This window comes from Haliaeetus leucocephalus, unplaced genomic scaffold (genome assembly GCF_000737465.1).
Source record: "Haliaeetus leucocephalus isolate CR32 unplaced genomic scaffold, Haliaeetus_leucocephalus-4.0 Scaffold384, whole genome shotgun sequence".
Taxonomy (NCBI): Eukaryota; Metazoa; Chordata; class Aves; order Accipitriformes; family Accipitridae; genus Haliaeetus; species Haliaeetus leucocephalus.
The window spans coordinates 4,604,576-4,632,199 of record NW_010972820.1 but is presented as its reverse complement, the minus strand read 5'-3'; the positions used below and the strand labels follow the sequence as shown (position 1 = coordinate 4,632,199).

Below are 27,624 nucleotides of genomic sequence, written 5' to 3'. Positions count from 1 at the left end.
TGTGAAGGAACCAAACATTTTAGTCAACAATGGCAGTGAAATTACTAATCAACTAACATAATTCCAAAATTGGCATAATTTACTTACAATTTAGATGAGAATAAATATCCATGACTAGTTGAACAACTGGAGTTCATTCATGAAACAGTAATTTCTACGTAACTATAACGTATACTACAGACTATTCATTACTGTTGTAATTAGTACAGCATATTCTATTAGGTTTCCTGTACAACTGTATTTTATTTCTGGAAAAGCAAATATAATTGCTTACCAAGATGGTGGTAACGATTAAAGAGCGATTGGACAGGGAATCTGTGATGTTTGCTGGTTTTCCTTTCTGATTCTCTGTCATGTTAAGGCCACTCAATGGATCCCAAGTTCCAACCTATAAAACAGTAAATTACTATGTAAATTGTCCTTTAGTTACATTTCAACATCTAGAAAAGAACACTATAAGGAAAAATAGATTGCTACAGGGGAAAAAAAAAAATTGCTAATATTTATTATTAAAACCTGTTTCATTATTCTCCGTCACTACATTTAAAGTCTGCTTGTTTAAAATATGATTCACAATACCTCAAAGTGTGTTTTGTGAAGTGTGACATTAAGTGGAAAAATGATGCACAGAATGTCTAAAGCTACTCTGAATACTTAATTTTCCATTTAACTTTCATTCTTCAACATAAACTACATCTGAAGATAACTTAAGAGGTGGAAATTCATTCACAGAGCAGAGAGCATTGTCTCTGCATAAGGATTTACCCTCTTCTGTGACCAGACAGAGCAAAAAGATGTTTTGGGGAAAATGTAATGGAGAATGTTAAGTGTAATAACTTAATTGATTTACAGATAAATGTTCAGTATGTAGCTCTTTTGACATTTTATACCTTGAAATTCTTATTCCAGTAAAGTCAATAGGATTTTTATCTAAGGAAGGAGGTCCAAGGTTATGCTTTAAGGTTCAGGTCAAGGACAGTCTCACATACTAAGTAATAAGTAACGGGGCTTATGATAGCATCATTTATCTGCAATTTCATCACTATACAACTAAAATGGGCAAACAGTAGATACAACTATCCATTTTTAGACATCAGAATGTTTGTATTACTCCATTGTCTAAAAAAAAAAAAACCACAAATGTTTCTTTTTTGGTTTTAAACAGGATTTTAAACATAATTTCAAATACAAAGCAATATCTATAATACAAGGTAAAGATATTTTAAAACTAAATCTAGAGAGAAATTAAAAAATTTTGTGAGCTTTGATTGCGTGTGTATATAGAGAGAGAGAGATATATACTGATTCCTGAGAAACTGTTCATATATTTTTAAGTGGTTTCTTGCAGTACAGCTGCCAAGTAAGTTCAGGATGCAATGTCGTATGGTTAAATAAAGAGAGTTTAATTTCTAAAACTGAGAATACAGCAGAGCATGAATTAGCAGAAGCTGTAATGGAGAAAAGACAAATTTGCTCTCTTTTTCTATGATGCTCTGTTCCACAGAAATCAATATTTTTACTTTCTTCTTTGCATAACACTCAGTTCCAAGAAGTCACTCCTTTGAATGGCTATGATTCTTGAATTTTGGCCATTCAGTGCCTCGTAAACTGATGAAAGAATCATGAAGGGAGGAAAGGAGAACATGTGTGTCTCAGAAATACAATTGGAAAATAACATCTAACACATCATTTCAAAGTACTGAAACCAAACCTTACTACCAAAAAAAACTTTTCTTCATTTACTCTTTAATACTATTTCATTTGGTGACTTGAAAGGTTTTTAGGAAACCTAAAATGTTCAGCCTTGCGGTTTGGCCACAATTAAGAAACTGTAAAAGGATCAAGAACTTCTAGTTGCAATGTTCTGTTCATTATGGCAATCATAGTGTTTGCTTTACTTCAAAGGAAGATCAAACTAGAATAGAATAACAAGGAATGACAAAGACCAGAACTTGAGCCTGTCCCTGCTGTTTCTTCACATAATTAGACACGTAAAGCTGGACTAATCTCCTCTATGAGATTCAACTTCAGGTACACAAGTAGCACAAAAATTTCTAAGGGAAAACTATCACCTTATTTGATCAATTTCAAATTCTAAATTCATTAAATCATATACTTTATTCAAGTTCATAATTCAAACTTATCTTGGCAAAAGCTAAGACATTGCTATATAAAATGCTTCTTCCCCTACTTTTTAACACAGCCACAGTCACAAGCAAATGAATAATTATCAACTGTTAGAATCTGAGGTTTATCTAACTACATCCACATAGACTTATAAGAACTATCAACTGCATTACTTTAAAAAGAAACTTCTGTCTTGATAAATTATCACATTATCTTTCTAAATTAGGTTAATTATTCTTGTGTTGCTACTTTTGTGAATCAAGAATCTAAGAAAAGGAACAAAAGTTGAATGTTCCAAATAAGACATATTAAGATCAACAACTTACGTCACAGATTCTGATATACTACTGATATGTATAGCTCCTAAATCACACAAACTGATTCTCAAAGCTGCTTCTTCTAGAGAAAACTGCATAGACAGTGCAGCAAATTCATTCTTTTCTATCTTTTCTATTGCTCAAGCACAGTGTTTTAATTTTAATGTAGCCTTTTGAACAGAATAAAATTGCTAACATGTTTTCACTAGAAAAGTTTAAATGCCAAAAATATAGAAAAAGCAAATCAAGGTAGTCTACTACATATAACTGCAATTCAAACAACTTACAGTTTACTTCCACTGCATTACATTTATTTCCAACAAACTTTCAAGTTTTCCTAAAAAGTGAAATAAACTGATATTCTAATACACACCTTATAGAGAATGTTCACACAGTAAATACAGTCACAGGGAGGCTGTCAAGCCCTTGATCTCCTATTCTTCCATTCAAGTCCCCTAAATGGATATACTATTCTGGAGTGAGCATGCCAATTAGAACACGTTAACACTTATCCATAGCACAGGACCCAAACGAGGAGTTCCCATGAAGCTGACATTGTGCTCCACAGTGAGATAAAGAATCTCTGTGATACAAAGAATTAGCTTAGTCAAGAATCAGCTTATTCAAGTTGAAACAATTCCAGCAAGAGCTACTAAAAGACTCATCATCAGCTATCATAGTATATTCTGTAACATGGCAATTGGGGTGCTCCTCAAGGACATGGAATACAGTTTCCCAACTACACTTGAGTGAAACTTTCATCCAAGCTTCCATGTATTTAACTACTAGATAACTATCAGGTTACTGCAGTTCTGAAGAAAGTTTGGGCAGAAGTTTCCATTCTTTTATTATTGTTTTGACAAACCACAATTACCTATGTTTTACCTGGGATTCTTTGTTTGGTTTTTCTTAATAAAACAGTTTTCAGAAAAAAATCCTCAAGTAATTTGCAATCTCTTAATTAAGTTGCATCATCTGATCTAAGACAGTGGTGGCAAGGCAATGTAACTTCTTTGTATAACTGTATGGAACAAGTCCTAAACCTGTAATCCAAATGAAAAATACATGTTTGTGATACTACCAGACATCTTACTAATAGGAAGTTAAGAGCAAATTCATCTTTTTCCTTTTACTGGAGATGATGACCACTGAGACAGTCCTTACTGAAAGGCAGTTAAAGAGTTAAAACTAGGAAATATGTGCTTAAACTCTGATTGTAGAGTCATTATTTTCTCAGAATTCTGTATTGTTTAGAAAATTACCTGTGTCTATGAAGACATCATCTCTTTAGACTTCAATAAGTTGAGTTTCTGGGAGTGTTCTGGTGGAGTACTGCAATATGCTTGCCATTTTCTTATATTCTTCCCTAGACTTCTGCACCTGGCCACTTTCAGATACAGAATACTGGACTAGATGAATCTAGAGATTCTTCTCTCATGCACCACAAGAAAAGTTTGTCATCCACCTTTAGGCGGGTACACTCTGAGGTTTCCAAATGGTCAATAAATCCTATACCACTTAAACAAAACTCTTAAATAATCCTCATAATATTTACTACTCAATAGTTCAATAGTACAATTTCAAAATTAAATCTCACCAGAGTGTTTAAAAATAATAAGTGACATTACCAAAGGACAGAATTTAGCAAATACTGCAAAGAAGCTTGGCTAATGTTCACACAAATATAAAAATAATTTGATTCTTGGGGTTCAAGTATTTAGTGCATTCAGTCTCAAAAAAACCATCACTACAATTGCACCTATTTCCAAAAATATTAATTTAATTTCATAGCAAAATGCAATTGGCATGATTTGCGAAGTAGTAATACTCTAGAAAAAAAGTGTTTACTAAATAATAAAAAATAAGTAAAAATATGAGACCTATTAAATCAGAATGAATAATAATTCAAATTCTGAATACTGAAAACTACACACAGTTAACACTTTGAGTTGAAGTCCAATACAGCTTTCTTCTTAAGTTCCTGCAAGATTGCTGAGCAGACTATACCATTTTTATGCAAAGAATTACTGTAACACTATTTTCAGCACAAATCCAAAACGTAGCCCCATACAAGGTACTATGAAGAAAATTAACTCTATCCCAGCCAAAACCAGTACAATAATTCACCACCACCCCAAAAAAGCAGCATTGTGCACTCCTGAATCTTAAAATTTGCTGAGTTTACATATACTTTAGTTTACTGAGCACCAGTCTCATGAGATGTTATCCACAAAAATTCAATAAATTAAAGTAGCTTTCTTACTTCAGCATGTTTGAGAAAAAGAAATTTCTCTTTATGAATAAACAAGTATTCTTTTAAGTATTCTTCTTTTTGAATTTCCTTCAAAACTCTCCTAAGAAAAGTAACATTTTGTGGGGCTCTGAGTCAATCGAAACTGTACACACTACTCACAGTGACGTGCCAGAAGCATTGTATTAGGAAGGATCATTGCCCTTCTGCAGTGGTAACAACTGTCTAACTATGCAGCCAAAATCAGAGCCATATTCAACCCTCAAAGGATTGTCAAATGTGTCTACAGTTTACTGTCTTTTCTTCATTATAATTTGTAGAGTAGTTAGTAACAGTGGTTATTACATCAAGAAAATAATCATTTATGCTCCAGTGTAATAGTATTTCTTCCTATTTATGTATTTCCCATTTGCAAATTGCTTCATTTATTTTGCTTTCTTCAGAAATATTAATATGCTTGCCTTCTTTGCCAAATATCTTGTTAATACCAATACTTCTGGCTTCCCTAGATCTGTTATCTCAATTTTTTTTCTCTAACCTTTACAAAACCCTCTGTTTATGCCACTTGCTTTTTTTTCCCAGGTCATTAATAAAGATACTAAATAAAACAAGATCTTACATTGATATGCTGGACAATGAATTACAGCTCATTTTGTGTCATTTATATTCATCCTGTGTGTAGGTTCCCGAGCAAGATTTCAAGCCAGTTGTTAACGTCTCTATTCAAGAAATGTGATTCTTCTTCAGTGACAAATTTTCATATCAAAAGTGGTATTAAATTCAGGGGGGGGTTTTCACCCTTAAGTATAAAATAATTTTCCTCACAATGCAACTTCAGTGTAAATACTGATTGATTGTAATTTAAATGATAATTTGCTTATTATACTGGATTGCCATAGTTGGGGATTTTCACTGTGCTTAACCATAAATAGTTTCAGTGTGTCCAGAGTGACTGTCAGCAAATTTTGTTGTACATTACATTAGCAGCACTCCAATTGCCTATTAATTTGTCATTTTCATCTTACAAGAAGCTATCATTTTTGTCAGACACGACTTTTTATTTGGAAATGCATACTTCTTATTGATTGATGCTTGATTATCACCTCTCATTCAAGAGTTTCAGGAACAGGTATCTTATGTAAAATCTGAATCTTTTTTAAATCAATGAGCAATTTTTTCTGTTGTCACTGACTTCAGCAGTCATTGTACTTAAAATACATGATTTGGGTCACTTGTCATTATACTAACCAGGCAATTCATCCAGGACTTTTTTTTGCAAAATCCCCCTAAAATAGGTCTTCTAGAAATACTTCATAATAACTCTTTTCTCTTCCCTCCAAGAACATTTTTCTTCTCAAGATATCTCATTTTGTGACAAAAGTATTAGAGATTACAGGTGAAATTGTTGGGTTGAACTGTTGTCCTTCACATAAGAAATCATTCCCCCATATTTGTAAGGAGGTTAGATGAAATAATAGCTATTTACAGTATGGAAACACAACACACATAATATGGCACATATAATTCCCATCTCCCCATCTTCTCTCATCCCACAAAATGAATTAATAAACAAACAAACAAATAAATAAAGCAAAACTGTTCAGGAACTCTAACTACATAGACAGAGAGACTTGACAAGATGGTGGTTTGGGAAGAACATTAGGAACATACAAGATAAGGACAAAGATGGGGAAAGGCTCCCGAAAGAAGAAATAAAAAGAGAAGGGGATGGAAAGAGCAAAGAGATGAAGAGGGACAAGTGCATGGGGATTAGTTGGGAAGGGAAATGGACAGGGAGGGGGAAAGGGAAACAGACAGGGAGGAGGGGAAGGGAGAGAGGAAGGAAGCAGCAGGGGAAGAGGGAAAGGAGAGGAGGAGAGAGTAGCAGAAAGCAGGATGGAAAGAGTGTGATGTAGAGAGATGGAATGAATGCGTGGAGGGAGGGGACTGAGAGAAGGGAGAGGGATTCGTCATAGCTTTAACAGAAGACAATCTTGTGGGGGAAAAAAAAAAACAACTTTGAGACAGCTCTTTTAAATAAAAGGACTGGCTAAAACATACTCTCTCTACTAGGAAGTGTCCTGCTCCAGAGTTTAATGACTCACCCTGGATTCAAGAAGAACAGGTTTGTATTCTTTCAGAATAACCAAGTTTTCTTCAAAGAAACCCATTTCATTGTCACCATTGTTTCTCTTTCTCAGTGAAATACCCTATGCATTCTAAATATTTACTAAAAAATTCAATCTCATGTGCATACACCTTAATTTTCTTTTTCCTAACTTCATATCACTACACCCTACAGAAACTGTTCTGGTTTTGCTCACATGTATCTTTGAATCTGTGTAGCATACCTCATCATTCTTTGCTAACACTTTCCTAACTCCTAAACTTTTCTAATACATGGTAATTAATTCTTACTGCTCTTTCCAAAGATTGTCAGCACATTTTGGTGAAAAACTAGTATTATCACATCCCTTTATCACATGGCCAAAATGAGCTATGAAGGCAGTAAAAGTATCTTCCTTTTCTGTGAACTTCTGTATACACAGCTCAAGCATTTGCTGGTTGTTTTTAAAAATCCATATCCTTCTACAACTATTTCTGTTGTTGTCTCTTACATATCTTTCACAATTACTGTTTCCCCAGTTCCTTTTTCTATTATGTGTTTTAGAGTACTGTATTTCCTGTTGAATTTTATTTTCTTCCCACATTTCTAATCTCTATAGACCTTTTTGTTTTACTTCTATATTTTCAGTGGAGTACATATCTCCTAATATATTGTCAGCTGAGATTTTATTTTCCAGAAAACTCATGTTGCTTGATGGTTCTCAAATGCCACCCAATGTTCTTAAAGCCATCCTAGATTACAGAGACTTCCTTTCCTCATTTTCAACAGTTATCACTTACATGCAGACTCTTCAGCCACTAGTGACTTCTTTAGCTATTCTCATGTCATCAATTCTTCCATTTCTGTTTCCAGTAAGGAAAACAAGTTGCATTGCACCTATTCTCCTTGTACACAAAGCTAATTTGTTTTTCAAATCTAATCACTACTATATACTTTTTTTTTTCCCTTAAGTTTCCAGAGCTCCCTTTCATGGAATACCTTATGGGAAGACTCTTTACTATCAGTGCACTGTCGAATGTTTTAAAATACATTTTAGTCCTTCAATTATAGGTTTGCCACTGGACATTTTAAAAAAATGTTATTACCTATGTAAGTGTTTCAAAGCAAGCTCATGGATTCTGAACTTTTTAACTTCCTAGTAAGAGAACATTAATATTCCAAAACTAGTATTGGGAGGAAAAGTTTTGGAGAAATATGCTGTTTATGTGAGCTTCTTCATTCAATGATTTATAGAAGAAAGTAAATGCAACTCTGCAGCATAGTGCCTTCCCTTAAATTCTCTTTTTATTTGTCGACACAATATCACCTTGGGGCAATAGCTGATAAAACTTTATCTGAAAATGAAGGAAAACATAGTGCTTACAGAACAATGAACACCGCAGCTAAATACAAACTACAATGCAGATGCAAATTGCAAAACCTTTGTCTGCTGACCACAACAGTGTGAGACACTACAGCCTCCTGCATTGCCTCTCCATGGCAAGGCGCCTGGAGAAGAGAGGGAAGATGATCTGATTTCAGATCATCTTGGTGTCATGTAGGCAGGCCAAATACCTGTATGTGCTTCCCAAGGCCTTTAGTTCGAATATAGACAATATTAGGCTACATAGAAAGTGCACTTTTCAATTCTTTGGTCTTTCACTCCCCAGGCTACCCATTCTTAATTTTAAGTAGCACTTACAGATAGAAACATTGTATTCCAAGAAAAGGATCAAAGTACCCTCTTGAAACGCAGAAAAATGCCAAAATGAAGCTATTTTATTTAATTCTGTTTGAGGTAATTCTTCCTGAATTAGTAAGATGTAAAGAAAATACAAATACACATACCCACAGGTTCACACATGAGTATAGGCAATGGGATTGGAATCACAACTAAAACTAAACTCCACATCGATTGAAGACAAATATATTAATGCATAACTCCAGGTCCAGCTATTCACTCTTCCCCAGTCCTCTTGAATCTAAGAATGTGGCTAGAAGCACACAGTTAAGAGGCCACTAACTGTCCAACATCAAGATAACAGCTTTTACTAGAAGACTTAAACAAGATATCAAGTTGAGAACAGGTATATTGTTTTATGTAACACATGAAATGTTACTGAAAATGCTACTGTTTTTAGGGGGTGCGGTTTTGGTTTGTTTCCCATTACTCTGGAGGTAAACATCTTACACACCTTTTCAAGACCTTCTTCCTTGAGGCTGATAACATCTAAATCAAAATCTGTCCTTAAGCCATTGGTTTTGTTGAAAGTTATCCTGCCTGTGAGGCCTTCCCAGTGGGCCTATGGAAAAAGAAAAAACAATTTCTATAAATAAAAACCTCTTCCTTTTTTTTTTCCCAAAAAGAAGAAATTTTACTTCTGCAAAAATGGGAACATTAATTATTCATTCTATCTAAACAATTTACCTTGTGGTTACTTTTTTTTTTTGAATATTTTGTATTCACTTTTTGCTAATTAAATCAACCTTTCTTCAGTCTTGACTGACAATTTTTTAAACAACTTTCCATGTTAGCCAATAGACTATTCTTACTAAATGAGATGAAAGGCTGGTTTGTTTTCATTCCTCCATCATTCATGCATGCATTTCCCCTTCTGCTTCCCTACATGTCCCCCCCAACCCAAGCCCCAAGCCTCAATCTATTTCATTAACGCTGGATTTCATTCTTCTGTCAGGAAATTTCATTCAAATAAAGGCTTACTTTTGCAAGATGCAGAGTACCCTGAAACCACACTGAGACAGCAAAAATTGAGGTCACTGAGCCAGTCTTCCAGAGTTGATTCCTGACTTTTAGTAAACTGCAATATCCTCATTTTTTTATAACTTAAAGTCTACCTACTTCTAAAACTAACCTAAAGTAGAGGAGGGAATGTGGAAAACAAAATTATCATCCTAAAAGGAACTAAAATTAAAAACAGGATTATAATCCATTGCAAATAGTTCTCTTTATCATAGTATTGTGCATAGCTAGAATGAGAAATACCATATTAGGAGTTACTTACAGTACAAGAGACTTGAATGCTCTACAGTGTTCACCTTTAAGACCTTAAATATCCTAGCTTTACTTTAAATCACTATGTATCAGTATCTAAACAGCATACTAGGAGACCAAGGCCACATATATTAATTCACCATAGCAAAAAAAAGAAAAAAAAAGAAAAAAAAAAGAAGAAGATTAAAACCAGGGAGTAAACTTCATTCTTGGCCCCTTTGAACTTATGCTAGTATTTAGTTGCTGAATTTTTCATAGTCAGTCTATGGTTTGGGGTTTCAGGGGTTTGGGTTTTTATGCCACAAATGCTCCACACACACTCCATCCACAATTACCTACAAACAGAAGTTTTATTTAGAATGCAGTGTTTCTTTGTTCCAGCTAATACCTCAGTAAAACCTGTTTTCAAATAAAAACGCTGCCCTTGCCTGATGAACTCTTTATGCATAACAAGCTGAGAGATTCCCATCTACTGAAAAAAAAAAAGGCAAGAGTCAAGTAGAGTGGTAACAAAAGAAAATCAGAGTTGGGAGAAAGGAAAGCAATGAAGCAGGACACTTTATTAGTGACTTACCTCCTTAATAAGACTCATAAAGCGGGTCCCAAAGCGCCACGGTTTGTGGCGATTACACTGTAGTGAACTGACAGTCATCTGTGGGAACTGCTGGACAGCCACTGACACCACATGAACAGCATCATACATTAGTGCTGCATCCGTCTGAAATTAGAAGGAGATCAGAACCATGAACACAAAACAAAAATGTGACAGCCCAGCAGTGAGAGAATGAAACACAAAATTAGCACTGCTCGTTATGTTAAAGGGAGAAAATTATCTGATTGCTTGTGTAGCACTGTAAAATGCAGCCTTATTGCCAAGTCCTACATAAGATGTGTCAGGACCTTCAGTCTTGGCTATTCTTTTAATGCTGAAATAAGGGCCCAAACACCAACTTTTCAGGGTCACAGGAGAACACTGGTATGAATGCATTAGGGGGCTATATAAATAAATCACTGTTTGCATGTTTGATTCAAGTCAGTTATTTTCATGAGTGAGGCAAAAAAAACCAGAAAAGATTAGCAAGGGAGCAAAACCATAGCTATGAAGGAATGTGCACAGGCTAAGGAAATAATGTTTTTCTGTTTTGAAATTACAGACTAGATACAGTCCCAAAGGTACTCAATTGATTCATGAACAACTTTTTTATGGGTATCAGTTTAAACCCTAGGACAGATCTAACCAGTATCTTCTATAAATCAGAGGCAAATTAGAATTGCATTAAAATGCACATTCATTTTAATGGTTTTCATGTCCCATCATAAATAAGTAGGCTGTTTAGATCTGGTATGTGCTGAATAATGTTGTATTAGCAAAGGACAGAGACAGCCTCTCAGTACCCACTGTCATGCTGTACAAGAAACTGACATCTCTCTCCTGTTCTATTTGATAAACAGAGGCAAGCCTTGGAACCAAAAGCAAGAGAGGACCTTAGATTCAGCTGGTGGAAATGAATGCTATGCCATCTGCTCAGCATACCTTAGAGAAAAAGGACCTATTTCCCCTTCTCATTCACATAATTAGTGAGCTGTGAAATTAGTTCCTTAATGGATAGGAAACCTGGAGATTATTGCACTTGTCACAATACAATACAATGCAATACAAAATGAGCTTATATAGTGCCTTTCATGCAAATGCATCCCAAGGCTCTTTACAATAAAACTACACATAAAAATGCAAAAATGTTCTACCATTATAGCCCATAAGCTACTGTTAAAGAGGAAAATATGCGTTTACATTTAAATGGCTCTCCCAAGGAGAGATTTCAAAATTTAAACAGAAATAAATCCTAATTTTAAAATAGCCAGGGTAATAGGTTTCAATGATCTCAGACGCCAAGTAGTTTATGCAGGGGCTCCAAATCAGTCAGAAAATATTTTTGCTGCCAAATTGTTCATTATCTTCAGGGCATTAAAGTGCTTTTAAGGCAAGCTGATATTTGACAAAGAGGCAGCGAAACACCAAAGAGTTGGAATGACATGCTGAGTAAGCATCATACAAAGCTTAATATTCTAGAAGCAGTATTTGGCAGTAGTTGGAGTCTAGACAACAGTTTATAAAATACACTACACAATAAGTACAACACATTAATCTGGCTTAGAAATGCAAACTTCTTTTTTTTAATCAGCTTTACTTCTAGAACTGTAGTCCTTGCACCAATGAAGGAAAATTGAAATTGCTGTGAGACTTTAGTGAAAGCAGCCCATGAAGAAGCAACCAGAAGTTTAAAACCAGCATTAACTGATTAATTAGATATAAATTTGGATACAGAACTGATAAGACTTATCAGCAGGAATCAAATGGACATTATGCCATATGCAGAGCAACATGGCTTTCTGTCAAATTCTATAAGCCACTGAGCTGGAAACCTGTAGGATGACAAGGCAGTCAACTCCAGCGAAAGCATTAAAAAAAGCTATTGCAGTTTTAGAAGTAATTCAAATTCTGATAATATTCTTCCTATTTGACTGATGAATATGGCTTCACTGGAGATAAATCTGAATCAGAATGCATTTCTTTTAAATGCACACAACAAACTAATCACTGGCTAAAAGTTGAGTGCCCTATTTGATTTTTAGATGCTACAAGATAAAACCCATACTTACATAGGATGAGATCCCACAATCCACCTTGTATAGGAAGGTTAAAGTTAAATGTAGGCTTAAGTGTTTGTACTGAATAAAGACAGATAGAACTATATACTCAAAAATATATTGGTTTAGTGATTCAATATTGCACTCATCCCACTGGGTGCAATCACTGATTTTACTACAAGAGAAATAAACAGCACAGAACTCAGGAAAAGATATAAAGTATATACTTGAATTGCAGGTTGGGCTCTCCTCTTGGCTGGTCACTTTACCTTTCCTCTGAGAGACAGCAGGAATTAATAGCTGTTGGCCTCGCTCTCCACCCTCATTCATTAGGCTTGCTAAGCTTTATGTCTTGCTGCCCTTTGTCCATACCACTTTCTCTTCCTTAAATCACACCTTTGGAACTATGCTTTGTGGTACACGAAGTACTGCAGGTTTCAGCAAAAGACTGTTTGGGGACGAGGGAGAAAATGTCCCTAATTAAATTTTTAGGATTCTTTATTTTATCTAAACAGACATTAGCAGTCTGGAAGGAAGAAGAGGTAGAAACTTCAGGAGAAGCAATGGTTCTTGAATTTTGAAAAATGATATTAGTACTGTTTTAGTTAAACTTGTATAAAACTTTTAAGAATTATGTTGTATTTCACAAATGTATCTTGGTACAGTTTCTGAACCAGGGGTTGTGGGGTTTTTTGGTTTCAGAATCCTACTTAGTATTTGTGATGACTTGTTTGGATACAGATAAACTCATCTAAAATACTGCTCATGAAACTGTCATATGTATTTCTACAACTACAAATGAAATAAATTACTACAACTACAGAAGCTACAAAAATTTTTCATCAAATTAAAATAGAATGAGATTGAGTTAGGTGATTAAGATGTCAGGTGACAGATGTCTGTGACCACAAGTCTGTTTTTCAGCTGACTGTCAAGTAACAAGAAAGCTGTTAGCACTCAGAAGCAACAGCTTAATCAGAGATGTGATTTCAGTTACAACATATCTCAAATAAAAAGCACCAATCCGTGTTTGATTTTTATCCCAAACTCAGTTGGATACTACACATTTCTTCTCAATACTGTTCTATTATTCCTTTACCTCCTGTCTTACTGTGGGTGTTGTGTTTGCCTCTATTTTTTACATGTGTTTCTGTATAATCACTTTTGAGTCTTGCTAAATTACTTGCTAAATACTGTCTAACAAATTGCATGCAATACTCTAATCTCACTGTGAAAGGGCCCTGGTGAAGCTAGACTCAGTATAAAGAAGGTAGAAAAAGAGACCTCTCCATTATTAGAGAAAGAGTCTATTATTTCTCCCCAGGCCTCCTCAGGGTAAAAGATGGTTTTTTTCTTCTCTGTCCCCAGCTGCACCCAAAGATGTCAAAGGCACATGAAAAGCTCTAGCAGATATATACTGTGATTTTCGGCACACGCTTGCTTGTCCTGGTTAATCAGTATTGTAGGGAGGGTTTGAGTTTTGAGGGCTTGGAGCTGGGGCAGGAGGTTGGCAGGGTAGTGGTTTTTACTGGTTTCTAACCTATATGGGTGAAGCTGATGCAGAAGAAACCCCCTATAGCCTGGGTCTCAGCCAGGAAGAAATATTCCCTGTGTAGTGGGACTGACAAGCTATTTCTCTACCAAGTTTTTCTGCCCTTCTTATGACATAAAAAGGTATGATTTTTAGTGACCTTCAGCATGGCTGGTAGGTTAGACAAGAATCAGCTGAAAATCCTGAAACCAAATGGGCTGTTCACGGACTACAGCTGCAACCTTAGATCCAGGTCTCTATCTTAAAACCTTCCCCCCCCAAAAAAAAGTGAGAGAAAGGGCTCATGCTGACAGATAAAATCCAAGCAAGCCTAAGAGAACACAGGAATCATGGTCTTCATAACCATCTTCAGACTTACAGTACATAAGAGTTCATCAATGCCTTTTGATATCTGACTCAACAAATGTGCTAATTGCTTTTGGAATACCTGTGCCTAATTAACTATTAAGGGTTAAAAAAATTTGCAGATTCCACATTTAATGACATCGAATCATGACTTCTGTGTGCACCTTATTTGCACAGCAATGTTTTTGTATGACATTTCCATTTACCTCCAAACTATATGAGAATTTCATGTACCAATAAACCATACCTCTCTGGTTCATATCTCAGTGCTCCAAAATTAGCTCTAAATTGAAAAAAATATGTGCTTTATTTTTAGAAAATATGATTTTTATCATGCAATCAAGTTTAACATTAATTTAAGATGAAGGATTGCTAGGCTAATTCTGTTTCTTCATGAGCTATATCAGAAATAGTACACTTCTCAAACAGAAAAAAAAACATATTTCGGCTTTTACTATAACAAATTGTAGTCCTCTATAATCTACAATTAAAAAAAATGGAACTGTTACATAGGCATGATGTGGAAGAACTTTCAATTACTCAAATACAGATGATTAACAACATCTTGAAAGCAGGAGAAAACCCTCAGGTTTTCAATTAAATGTTAAATTAAACTAATGTTATTGGTTTTCCCCTTAATTAAATTTCTTACTAATAAAAGTCTATGAAGAAATATGATCTTCTATCTAAAAGGTGCTCTGTGAAGTACTCAAAACCAAGAAATTTTCTACATTGAGTGACATATGAAATAAGTCAATGGAAAAGAGAAGCTTAATAAATTTACTTTTTTGTTGTTTTGTATTTCATCCAGTGTGGATCCCAGACAAGAATGAGTTATTTGAATATTAGTAGTTTATTTTCCCAAGGTCAGAATATTCTTGTATTTCCAAATCTGTGACACACAAGATCTCATAATTGCCCTCTTTGCCAATTTTTTCAGTGACTGTGGGGAAATTTTTCCACAGAAAAGGAGTCAAAGAAGAGGGACAAACAAGAGTTTAAAAATTAAAAAAAAAAAAAAAAGGTTTAGCTAGCTAACTAAATATCTCCCTAACAATATAAAGATTACCTTTATGAGGATTAGACTGCTCAACCATTTGCAAAATGCTTTTATGGTTACGTGTAAGATATTATTAAAGATGACCTCCTTGCAACTATGATACATACTTGTTTAGTGATCTGTATTTTGTGTTTGACCTTGACTTTATTCATTCAAGTCATGTCCAGTAAAAGCAAATTAATGTCCCTTTAACTCTGAAAGAAGGAAAAGGAAGGGGAAAAAAAAGTGAAAGCTTTTATGTGTGCCAAAGAAGGAATAAAAATTTGTCTCAGAATTAAATTCTGATACAACTCTTCCGTAATGCAACTTGAAACTCTCTAGACAGTCTAACAAGACTGAATTTTCCACAATAAAAATTTTAAATATTTGATTCAGAAAAGATGTTGTCAAAATCTATTTCTTCATCAAAGACAAAGCAAATGAGAAAGAAAATGCAATAGTGCCATATTCTATAACTCAGTTGATGGGCCCTGTCCTGTCACAAGGTGGAGATCTGAATCTGCATTTACCAGTCATTACTGTCATTAGTGTCAGGTTACAAATACATAATAAATTAAATATATCTAGATTTTTATGCAAAGATAAATATTTTGCTAAAATTATTTTTTTTAAACAGTTATTTAACAAACAAAATGCTCCATGCAAAACAAACCTGAAGTAAAAAAAATAATAATCTTGAATTGTAGTATTCTGATTCTCTAGTCAGTTCTGTGTTAAACTGAATTAACTCACTAAAAATGTCAAGAGAGGACACTGTACAGTTCACTTGAAATAGTGCATTACATGAGCCAAGCTTTTTCCACTGATTAGTAAAGCATGCATACACTTTTCTACTTTTGAGTTCCTATGCTATCTTTACCTGCATATCACCTTAATAAGTACTATTCCATTAAGCAGTATAGCTTATATTTTTCATATGCAGCTCATTATCTTCTTCAAGATAATCTGTCTCCCTATCTCTAGTCAGTCAAACTTTGCCCTTGTGAAATAAGTCCAATCACAATTAAAAGGCAAAACTGTTCAGATAGTTTTGCCTAGTGTCTGACAGTAACTAATGTATTCTGAAAAATTTTGTGCATTAATTAAAACGCGGCTTAAATTCTTTTCAAGTGTGACTTCATTAGCTGCATCAAAAATGAAATGAAACTGAATGCAAATGCTCACAAATGTATATCTGCATGTTTCCTAGGTGACCACGAAAAAAGTATCCACATAAATGCATAGAAGTCAAAGAACACTTTCCACATTTTTTTTAACAAAGTCCTTGAAAATGTGTGAACATGTTAAAAGCAATTCATATGGAGTCTTTACTCCATTCTGAAACTTATTTCATCATATAATATCATTTGTTACTGCCTGAATTTCCATTAGCTACACAGCCATCTCAGACCATATTATCTTCTGAAGTAAACCTAGTTCAGACGGACTGTGGTCACTGGTTTAACAAAGTGTTAACATGCTCATTTCACACTGCAACAAGATTCTCTCAATGAACTTGTATTTATGGTACCAGTCCTTGCACGGGTTTAGAACATAATGAGAATGTTACTTTCCCATTGGGCAAAAGGAGTGTAAGTACACAAGGCAGGGCATGTTCCAGAAGGACTGAATTTTCCACTGGCCCTTATAAATTGTATTTCGTTTCTTACACAACAGTAATGCCTTGGATAGAACACTGGATGCAAAGTCAGGTTGTTGTTTTGTTGGTTTTCTGTTTGTTTGGGTTTTTTTTTCCAACTCCCAATATATCCAGACTATTTCTAGTCAGCTTTATGAGGGACAGAATGATGTATTACAATTAGGAGGGTAAGAAAAGCAGCTCTGTTTCTTTGCTCTAACAGCCTGAGCAGGTAGTAGATACTGGAGGTACAATGAACAGGACAGCATAGTCAAATTTTCTCCCTCCCCACCACAACCTTTTTATGGAGAAATAACATTATTTAGGATGCACTGCACAATAAGGATTTACAATGGCATACTTATTCATTTCAAAGCCCTCAAAAATGTCCCATAATGAATCTCCTTAGCCTGCTAAGCAGTACTTCTCCTTTGATAATTACTTATCTTTCTCTTAGTTATCCTTACTGATAACTTAACACACAATACATAATTATTGATTACAAAACCTTGAATAAATGGCATATTTCATAAACAAACAAAACACTTTTTTTGTTCTACTGAACTCCCCACCACCTATTGTATCATAGAAGCTGATTTTGCTTCCTTTCTTTTAAACAACTCAGGAAAAATAGATAAGAATAAAGATTTGAGAAAAGTCTAACAACACTCAGAAGTCAGGAAGAGGTGACCACCTACAGTGCAGAAGAGCTCTCATTACTAACACTACTACTTTCCTTAAAAGCCATCCTGTTTGACAGAAAATGACAAAAGTTGACTTTAAATATTACTGGATATGAACTACAGAAACTGATAGTATACATATAAAAATAAGCTAAGATTTACTTGTAAAATTCTGTAGTTTCTTTATTATAGATTCTACTATTGCCTGGTCAGAAAATTTTAAGGGCCAGACCTTGAATTACGTCAGGAAAATGTGATTTTAACCCACAAAACAGAATAACTGGTAACATAAGAACTTTTTTCTCCAAATTCTCATACAGTGTGGTGCCAATAGTGCTAACATTACCCTACTTGAAGCTTGATTCACCACATATCCTTGTCAGCTACCTCCAAACTACTGGTAGTTTCAAATCTGCATTACAAAGTGATTTTCTAAGAAGGTCCAGAACAAGAGATTAATATTGAAGAAAGTAATTTTTCTTTAACTTTTTCAGTTCTAATGTTAAGCAAACCATGGTCTGATAAGAAGACAAAGAGAAAGCATCTAACTATTCATGGCCTGTATGCTATTATTTTAATAACTATAATCTGGAATATCTTCCCATTTTCAGAAATGATTTCTCAGAAAGGGTACTAGGAGAATTACAAAACTCCATGGATCTATCTACTTTTATTTTATTTGTGGCAATTACAGTTTGTGGTTAATAGGACAGACATATATTTCATGGCTTCCAGTCAGTGTTTGAAAAGCAGTTCCTAAAATTTTACATTTTTTTCTATGGCTTTTATATACATACATGAGAGATAATTTTCTAAAATAAGTTGTTATAAAAATAAAATGAAGAATGATCATGTTTAGGAACTTCCACAAGGTTCCAGTCATATGCGTAACAAAAGATAGGATAGGTTGAATTTACCACAAGGATGAAAGTCAGAAGTTTAGACTGAAGAGACACAAGAATAAAAGAGTTTATGTTTAATCACAAAACAAAATATACATCAAGAACAATAAAGCCTAAAGAACAGTCCAAAGGAAATATTCATAACACAAGTATGTTCAATAATATGAACTAGTTGGAACCACACAGATCTGTAAGAGGCACAAGAATATAGTATCTTTCTCTGTATACATATATTGCAGAAAAATTTGAATATCAAAGTAAATATAGATTTAAGTTTAGTCTTTACTACTCCTTTACCCACTATGAGATGAAAATATACATTTTTTTTTTAAATACAGTTTTGCGTTGCAGCAAAATCATAAAAAAGACAGAAGGGTGTATCATGCCATGCCATACTCATTTTACAACCACAAAGTGATTGCCATCATACATGTCCTCACCCAAAAGTAAATAATAAGTATCATATACATACCCCCCTCCTTTTTTTATTCTATACAGTTATGAATATATAGCTTGGTGAATCACAGCTTTCAATAATGAGGTTTACACTTCACATTGTAAATTAGATTCAGGAGAAAAGGTCCTTCAGGACATTCAGGAAGAATTAGATGAGAGATTAGCTGTAAAAGCAAAATTGCCCCATGCCATTCCGTATCAAGAAACAGTTCTCTCTAATGAATGTGACCCAAGACATAAGGTGTATAGAAATTCCAGCTCTGTGTTAAAGAAAGTCTACAGCAAACCAATACAGCAAAACAGCTGGGCAGACAGAAAAACCTTTCCAAGTTAACCTTATGTAAGTAGAGCACGTATGTCTTATCTTTTCTTAAATATTTCCAACTGTATTGGAAAGCATAAAAGCAAATAAATGCTTTTATATTATCTTAGCCTACTTCAGGTTAAGAATGATTTCAAGGCAATAAGGGAACAAAAAAGCACTTAGTCCAAAATATAACAAATCTAGCCAAGCTCACTAAAACATTCTCTTGGGTATCCCATATCTCTATGGGATATGCACACCATAGAAACTCATATCACAGTTTGAACACAGTCTGGGCAGTAATAATGGAAGAAAAGTCCTTTCAGCAATTCATAGTAACAAGGATATTAGTGTAGCATTAAGTAAGATAGCTGTGGGAACACTTGGACTTTGAGCAGTGTTAAGGAGTTTGTCATAGGAGGCTACAGGAATAAAAGTATTGGAAGAAATAAACTTTTAAAAAAAATTTTATTGACAGTTGAATGATATGTTAACATTTACACAAGTAGGACATAAGCAGGTGATACAAGTCAGCATACTATTTCACAGGGATGTAACAAATGTCTGGAAGAATAAAGCAGAATTAGGAATCCTCTAACTGGCAGAAGTATTAGAAAAGGGACTGAAAGAACATCATTTCTGTAGCCTATGAAAACAAAGACTGAGAACAACCATTCAGGGAAACAGAAACCAGGGAAGAAAGGAAAGCTAAAGAGCACACAAAAACAAGCATGGATGCAAAAATGACAAAACGAAAAAAATTAATAGGAGTCATTTTATCTCACAGACAGTCTCAAGTTGTATTAGATTTAAAAATCTTTAACAATCATTAAAAGAGCTGATGCACAAGACCACCAACAGAAGATATTTCAGTTAGATGATGCCTGACAAATGTAGTAGCATGCACACAAATTCCAGGGGCCCAACATACTACTACTCCTCACAGAAAGCTCTCCTACTCAAGGCAATTATAAGGAGTGAATGAAATTAAGAAGAAACGGCTTGCAAAACTAGTTCCTCCCTTCATCGGGTAATAAAATATATTGCCCCTGAAATCATTTCACTTAATTCTCACTTGCTAACACATCCCACAAAACCATTTTGCTGAGTGAGATTTATTAAATCTCTCAGCCTGGGATTAAATTTTACTGTTTTATGAACTGTTAAATTGCATTGTATGCTTATTAAAGCTGGTGGTTTCTTACTTCTTGACACATTCTCAACTCCACCCTGGGGTACAATTAAGCAAACGGGGGGGGGGGGGGGGGGCCCCCCCCAAAAATGCATTCCAACGGGGAAAAAGATAGGAGCATCAGAAACCTATAAACAATGTTCATCTAACTTTTTTAAAAATCAAAGAACTTGTTAGCATAAACGCTTTTTTCCAAAATATGGGAGTATTTCAGCTAAATAATCATCACATTAGGCACAGCTGCTTAGATTATTTTTTAATGTTTAGTTGCCTAGTGAATTTTGAATAGGGTATTTGTTTACCAAGATGTGTATGTGATTTTAAGTAGAGACAAAACAGATGCAAATTATTTTCCTCCTCATCAAAATACTTGTTTTAACATCAGAACAAAGCAAATTATTTCTTACATTATTGAAAAAGGCCTTAAAGTTAACAAACAATTTTTTATTTTTTTTAATACATAAAAAGTAGAACTGGCCAGGTAATTTTTTTGGAAAGGTGTAATTTTGTCTTACACAGAAAGAAAAAAGAAAAGATTTTCCTCTTTTGCCTCAATGCCTCATAGTTTGATCTCCAGTTCTCAGAGAAATGGCAAAGTGGAACATGAAACAATTACAAATTTTGAGGAAATGTCAAGAGAACAAAAGAACAGGAAAAGCACTCTAAAGGATAGTGATGCTGTTGCCACATTTCTTGCCATTACATTGTCATTAAATAGGAAAAAATATGCATTTCTTTACTGATAGAATAAAAACATATTTCCTGGTATAAAAGTCTGAAGAAGTAGAACTTTTTTCTTCTCACAAAATAATCTCAGATAATCATGTAATTTGATAGAATATTTATGGTGCTAAAAAGCTCAAAGTATCTGAAAATTAGTCAGGCGTGTAGCCACTTATTGCAGCTTGATTTTAACTTACTGGAGGTGAAATTTTCAGACAACTTGAAGTTTTGCCAGCAATTAACACAGGAGAAGTAGTTTGCAAGTAGCTTTAACACAGGTTTATCTGAAGTAACAGCAGCAGTATTTCTCTTATCTGCTTGACCTTTGATTCAGGATCTTAATTTCATTTTAACAAATAAAGTGCTAAAAATTTAGAATACACCATGAAGTGCATAGGAAAATGTTGAATTATGTTTTCTGACAAGGACACCTTGTCATTATTGTGGAGAAAAAGCTTAAATCTTAAGCATGAGGAAAAATTTCAGGGAATAAGTAGAAAAAGTCTGAGAATATCTAGAAATGTATCTCTTGCTTCAATGTTTAAATTGGATTGGATGACAGTCTGGTTTCAAAGCCAGCCTCTCTACCCAAGGTTTGCTATTCTGATGTAAGGTTAAGCTGTCATTGATTTCCTAAATTTTCTGATCAAATTCCCATTTTCACTTATTTTTAAATTAACCATTTATTGGACAGGCTATCTGACACTGTACAACTGTTCAGGGTGGTTTACTTCTTTCCAATCATAGAAAGAGGAAGAAGCTCCCAGTATAAATCACTCAGCCTATACAGTCATCTACATTTACCTAGAATAAACACTGATAACTGTATGAAAAAAAATAAAGGCCAAAAAAAATAGTTCCATAATGATATTTTTTAGAAATTTATTTTCTCCCATTTTCAACTTTCTGGCTAACAAGACCACATGAAGTGTGATTTCATACGACCCTGTAATGTCCCATCATGTCATAAACTCTACTAATCCAAGAAGCAAATGACTTTCAGTGTACTGCCTGCACTAGCAAATGCCATCTGACTGCATAAGCACTTGCAGAACTGTGCTTATAATACACAGTTAGGAATGAGGTGTTAAGATGTTATGTTTCTATATAACCTTAAAAACAAAAGTAAAATTTCTAGGTGAAAGTTATTCTGAAATACTTTCTCAACCTTTCTTTTGAACTTTAGAAATTATGGTACATACTATAATATTTTTTGCAATAAAAAACCCCAACGCGCTATTTTATATACCTTAAGGACAGATAGCAAAAACCTAATTACCAGGAACAATGAATGGGTCATTATTTGGTCTTTGGTAGTCTATTTCCTTTCATCTGTTCTCCTGCTCAAAATCGATATAACTGTGATCACTGCAACTCCATCAACCACATCCATAATAAAGAGCTGCCACTACTATTATATTAGCTCAGTATTGAAGACTTAACACACCACAGGAAAAGTCCCTCCGCATTAGCAATTCACAAGTAATTACAGAAAGATCCTACTCAGCATACACACTGAACACCTTTGTACTCACGTGCAGCAATAAAGTACACATGAGAACACAAACGAGAGGCATAAAGTTAGAATAGTCCAGAAATTAAACACAAATCTGATGAAAAATTGAGGGGAAAAAAGCATTCTGAAGAATGAATCTCTACATAGTCTATTTTTTTATCCTGTAAAAGTTTCACAATGAGGATTTCAGAGTTTTCACACCTTCAAATTTTAAATAAAATGACAAAAATAAATGTTTATTGATGACTTTGAAAGGCAGAGACAAAACAGTTCTGAGTCTTCATAATAAATTGCTTTCTCCTGCTTTCACCAAGCTCCATTTACATTTCTTTCCCCTTAGAAAGAATTAATGACACGGATTTTAATATCTTCAGCAAAAAACATGATTACATGTGCAGCCTTGCAAGGTTCATGTCTGCAGGAGAAAACAAATTGTTAAGCAGTGTAAAACATAACTAGCCCATAAATGACTATATGTTTCAAAACAGAATTCTGCTTTATGTCAGTCTTCTATAATTCCTTTATTAAATTATGTCCTATAGCTCTGTTCTAAATAGGGAAATTTTTTGCTTTTGAATTAACACATCCTTAAAATCAATAATACCCAAAGGAAAAGAGACCACTGGCCTGTGATTTAGAAAAACAATCTTTTGTTTAGATTTAGAAAGTAGATATTTTATGGGTTTTGGTTTGCTTTTTTAGTTTTGGAAGCATACCCATTTTTAGATTCTTCATTGGTTTCTGTCATTTTTGTATAATCTTTAATCAACTTATATGTTATATGAAGTTCATAGCCTAGACAGATTACAGAAAAGCAAACTGACCTTGTAACATTACATTTTCTCTTCTTTGCAATTGGGTCTCCATCAACTGCATTTCACTGTATAATTGCTTTTTGTTTCGATAAAGTTCTCCATTAATTAGCATTTGCTTTCAGAATAAACTTTTTATGTTATGATGGTAGTTCTAAGAATTGGATTCTCAAAAATTGTTGACTCCAGCTTCACCATCAGAGCAGACACAGAATTAAATACATTCAGATATATTTGCATTAGACATATTTTGTTTTGATTAAAATCTGCTTACACTAAGTCAATTTATTCAATGATTGAAAAGCTGTGTTCTGATTTGTGACACTACTTTTCCAGGTTATCTTCTAAAAGTGCCCTCATAAAACCAGCCATCTTAGACTGCCTATTATTCTAATATATTAGCCCACGAAAATTCATCTAATTTAAGTACAGCTTCAAATTGTGATGTTTCAGAAAAAGCTGAATAACTTCTAATGGGAACCTCAATGGCTAATGCTGAGAGGTACCTTGATACTGAAAGCTTAACTGAAGTTTTAGCTACTTTGAAATCCTTAAATAGCAAAGCACAGAAAAGTTCAAAGTATAAACGAAATAAGGATAGACAAAAGTAAGGATAAAGAAAAATTATATGGGTGGTTTTTATGTCTATGAAATTTTCAAAACCTAGAAGTTGCTTGTAGTAATTCAGTGCTAGAAGAAATACAAGCTTACTAATAAGAACAACTCAAAATAATTTTGCCATCATGTTAGACGTAGATGCTGTTTTGGTGAATATAAGAACCAACCACAATCTTCTTCATAATCAGATTTTTTTTTTGGAAGTATATATGAACCTTGGTATGTCCAATAAAATTTGCAGCAATATACAAAATCCAAATTCACCTAGTGACCCTTTCTGGGAATTTTGGAACTATCTCTAAATATAGTTGACTTTCAAAGGATATTTATACCATAAAGCCAACTGATAGTATATAATTATCAGAATTACTAAAACAAAAATAGGAATTCAAAACTTAATATACTTCCAGCTTTTTCAATACTCCATCAGGACTCCATCTGTCAGGATAACAGTCAAATTTCTGCACTAAATCTAAACATACATTTTAAAATAAAAATGGGTCCAAGTTGAGGCAGAAGTTTTAATAATTTTTTTGCATATCTCTGACTAATCTGAGGAGGATTTATTTTTCTTGACGTGTACACATACCTCTTAACTATGCTTTAGCAAGATGTAAAAAATATAAATTTCATAATATTCATCTTATTTTTAGAGATGTTAATCCCTTATATTTCAGAAGGTTCTCCATATCTGAAATTGCAGACTGCACAGGGAAGAAACAAGGGAGGAGAGGAAGAAAACAGAGAAAATATAAAAGTACATGGTGCTTTAAACCTCAGTACCACAAGGATTTCTAGTTTTCTCATTCATACTCACAAACAGCTCTACTAGCCAAATGGCCTTTGACAGATAAACTAGAAGGAAATATAAATAGGTACAAAAGTGATAAGCCTCATCAATTATTCCAGGTCTTTAGACTTTCTTTAACACTTCTATATGGTTTCTGAGAGTTTTAAGAGAGAACAGCAAGAAGATCATTCATGTTATCCTTTTTCTACAAAGAGCATAAAAGTATAAGTTTTCATCTTCACCTGTAAGAAAATGTCACAGAATTCTATTCCTTCTTACATCTTCCAAGAAAAGATGATCAAAAATTAGTATTAATAAAGTGTACAAGTTTTCAGTTTGTTGTTATCACTCAGCTCATTTTTGTGCATTCTGATCCTGAAGTTGTTTCCAAGTTTAACTATCTCAGCACTACACAATGCCCTATCCTTTAGAGGCATCCTCACTTGTACTAAGCCAGTCTCATACGCCCTCACTTGTCTAAATTAGTCCAAAGCACCATCATATTGTACTGAAAAAACAGAATGTAGGTATAGCAGAATTCAAAGCAATGTCAGGTTTCTTTACAAGGCCATAAGCACACTACCTTAGTTTTTCTTATCTCTTGGCTTCTTCCAAAGACTGCCAAATAGTGTGATAAGAGGAGTTTTATCAAGAGACAACTTAAAATTTGAAAATTAAATCTAATTATTATCAAAAGATGGATTTTGATAAGAGTTTATGAAGATACTTTCATAATTTATGGCTCTATACTGTATGTTGATATTTTAAAGGAATTATTTTAATGGGGTATTAAGTCTAACTGGTGCTTTGGATAGTTACAGGGAAACAATTTGTTCTGTCTGTTATACACAGAAGACCATACAGACATTTCTATGGGAAAACACCTCCCTAAAAATAAAATGCACTCTACATGTTTTTGTAATACATGTAGATATATATGTAAAAAAAAAGAAAAAGAAAAAGAAAAATCTTTACAAAATCAAAGTTTACTACATAGAAAATAATGGCTGTGAGGATGTAATCTTTACCTCTCTTGTGCACATGCAAGTTTTAATTTATACAACCACAGAATGTATTTTCTACAGGATCCCATAGATACACATATGAAGTCCAGTACAGCTAGGGCAGATCAGGATCCTGCTCCATAAGGATTACAAAAGTGTGTTTTTATCAGAAGCAGCAAAAAGCTTCAAACTTGTGGAGGCAACATAAAATTAATTGTTGCTTTCCACAAAATTCCAAGCTTCTACTTTAACATAGGGAATGCTTGTACTTTTCTAGGGAAAGGTTGAAAAAAAACCAACCCCAAAACAACAACAAAAAAACCCTTTAATGCTAGAAATGTAACATTTCTGCCCTACTTCTCTACCCAGAACTGGCTAATCTGATTTAGCTGAAATTTTCTCAAAATACCTATCCCAAGAGATACACCTGCTCAGAAAATATTCAGCTGTGTGGCTACACTGTGACAAAACTCTAAAAATTTGAAAGAAGGCTATATTTGGAAGTATCTCTTATTAATAATATAAAGCAATACACCAGTCCTGTTTCTAAAACTAAGTGGAAGTGATTATTGATCAGGTATGGAAAAATTACAGTAAGTAAATATAGGCTTTGTATGCCCCCCAGGAATCGAACAAACTCAAAATATAGTGCTCCAAAATTAAAATCACAAAGGATCATATTTAACCTAGATGCCTAATGTTATGGTGTTAGTGAAACTGATTGTTTTGCAAAGAATCCTAAACAGAAGTAAATTCAATCGGGTTAACAATTTATCATCTTCTTTTCTTCATCTATTATTTCCTAGACAAACTTTCACAGACAGTGGAATTATACATATTCATAGAAGGAAAAATTTTTCTCCTGAAGTAGTTAATCCATGATGTTAACTTCTGCCCTTAATAAAGAAATTTCTAGATATCACAGTGTGCAGGAAATGTCGTGGTTGTTTAGGAAAACCTTTTCTGAGTGATCATAAATGGTTTGAGGCAGCAGGCAGCATACAAATGAGGTCTACAAGACAGTAGTTTCTTCATTTTAGCATGATTATCTATTTCATCTCATATTTTAACAAAACAGGGAAGGTCTAAGTAATCTAAAGCTCAAAAGGTAGATATTCAAATCTTTCAAGTTTCTTCACAGCTGATTTCTTTACAAATTCTTGTCTAATATTTAATCAAAAATGGAACAAAAAATTATCCAGTTATAAAAGTCACAAGAAGCCTTTAAGTTCCGAAGAGGTACAACTATTTGCAGATTCATGAGAAAGAAAGAGATGGAAGAGAATTCTTTCTGCAGAGAATTATTTCTGTGTGAGCCCTTTATCTTGAACTATCTGAGAAGAACCAGACTACCCATACAGTGTAGTAACTGAGGAATCTCACCTCACCACAAACAGACACAGAACAGCTAAGTTTGACACCAGAGCCATTAGCAGGACAAGAATGCCAAAGCATAGGTAGGAAGCACTTGTTAAGCATTTCTCAAATCTCATAATTTCTTACTATATTTTGCAAAGAACTGCTCACTTTCTAGATGATGTGGAACTGTTTTCCTCTTCCAAGTGTGTTTCCATTAATAAGTTGA

General features: G+C 34.1%; 1 protein-coding gene across 1 annotated transcript in view; it reads right to left on the bottom strand.

Moving 5' to 3' along the window:
- The window catches only part of GRIK2 (glutamate receptor, ionotropic, kainate 2), a 417,408-nt gene that overhangs the window by 192,688 nt on the left and 197,096 nt on the right, over window positions 1-27,624 (bottom strand). The window contains exons 7-9 of the mRNA XM_010573377.1: window positions 10,390-10,533; window positions 8,998-9,105; window positions 275-388 (exon numbers count right to left, since the gene is read on the bottom strand). Coding sequence (XP_010571679.1) covers window positions 275-388; window positions 8,998-9,105; window positions 10,390-10,533 — 366 coding nt within the window. The remainder of the gene's footprint in view (window positions 1-274; window positions 389-8,997; window positions 9,106-10,389; window positions 10,534-27,624) is intronic.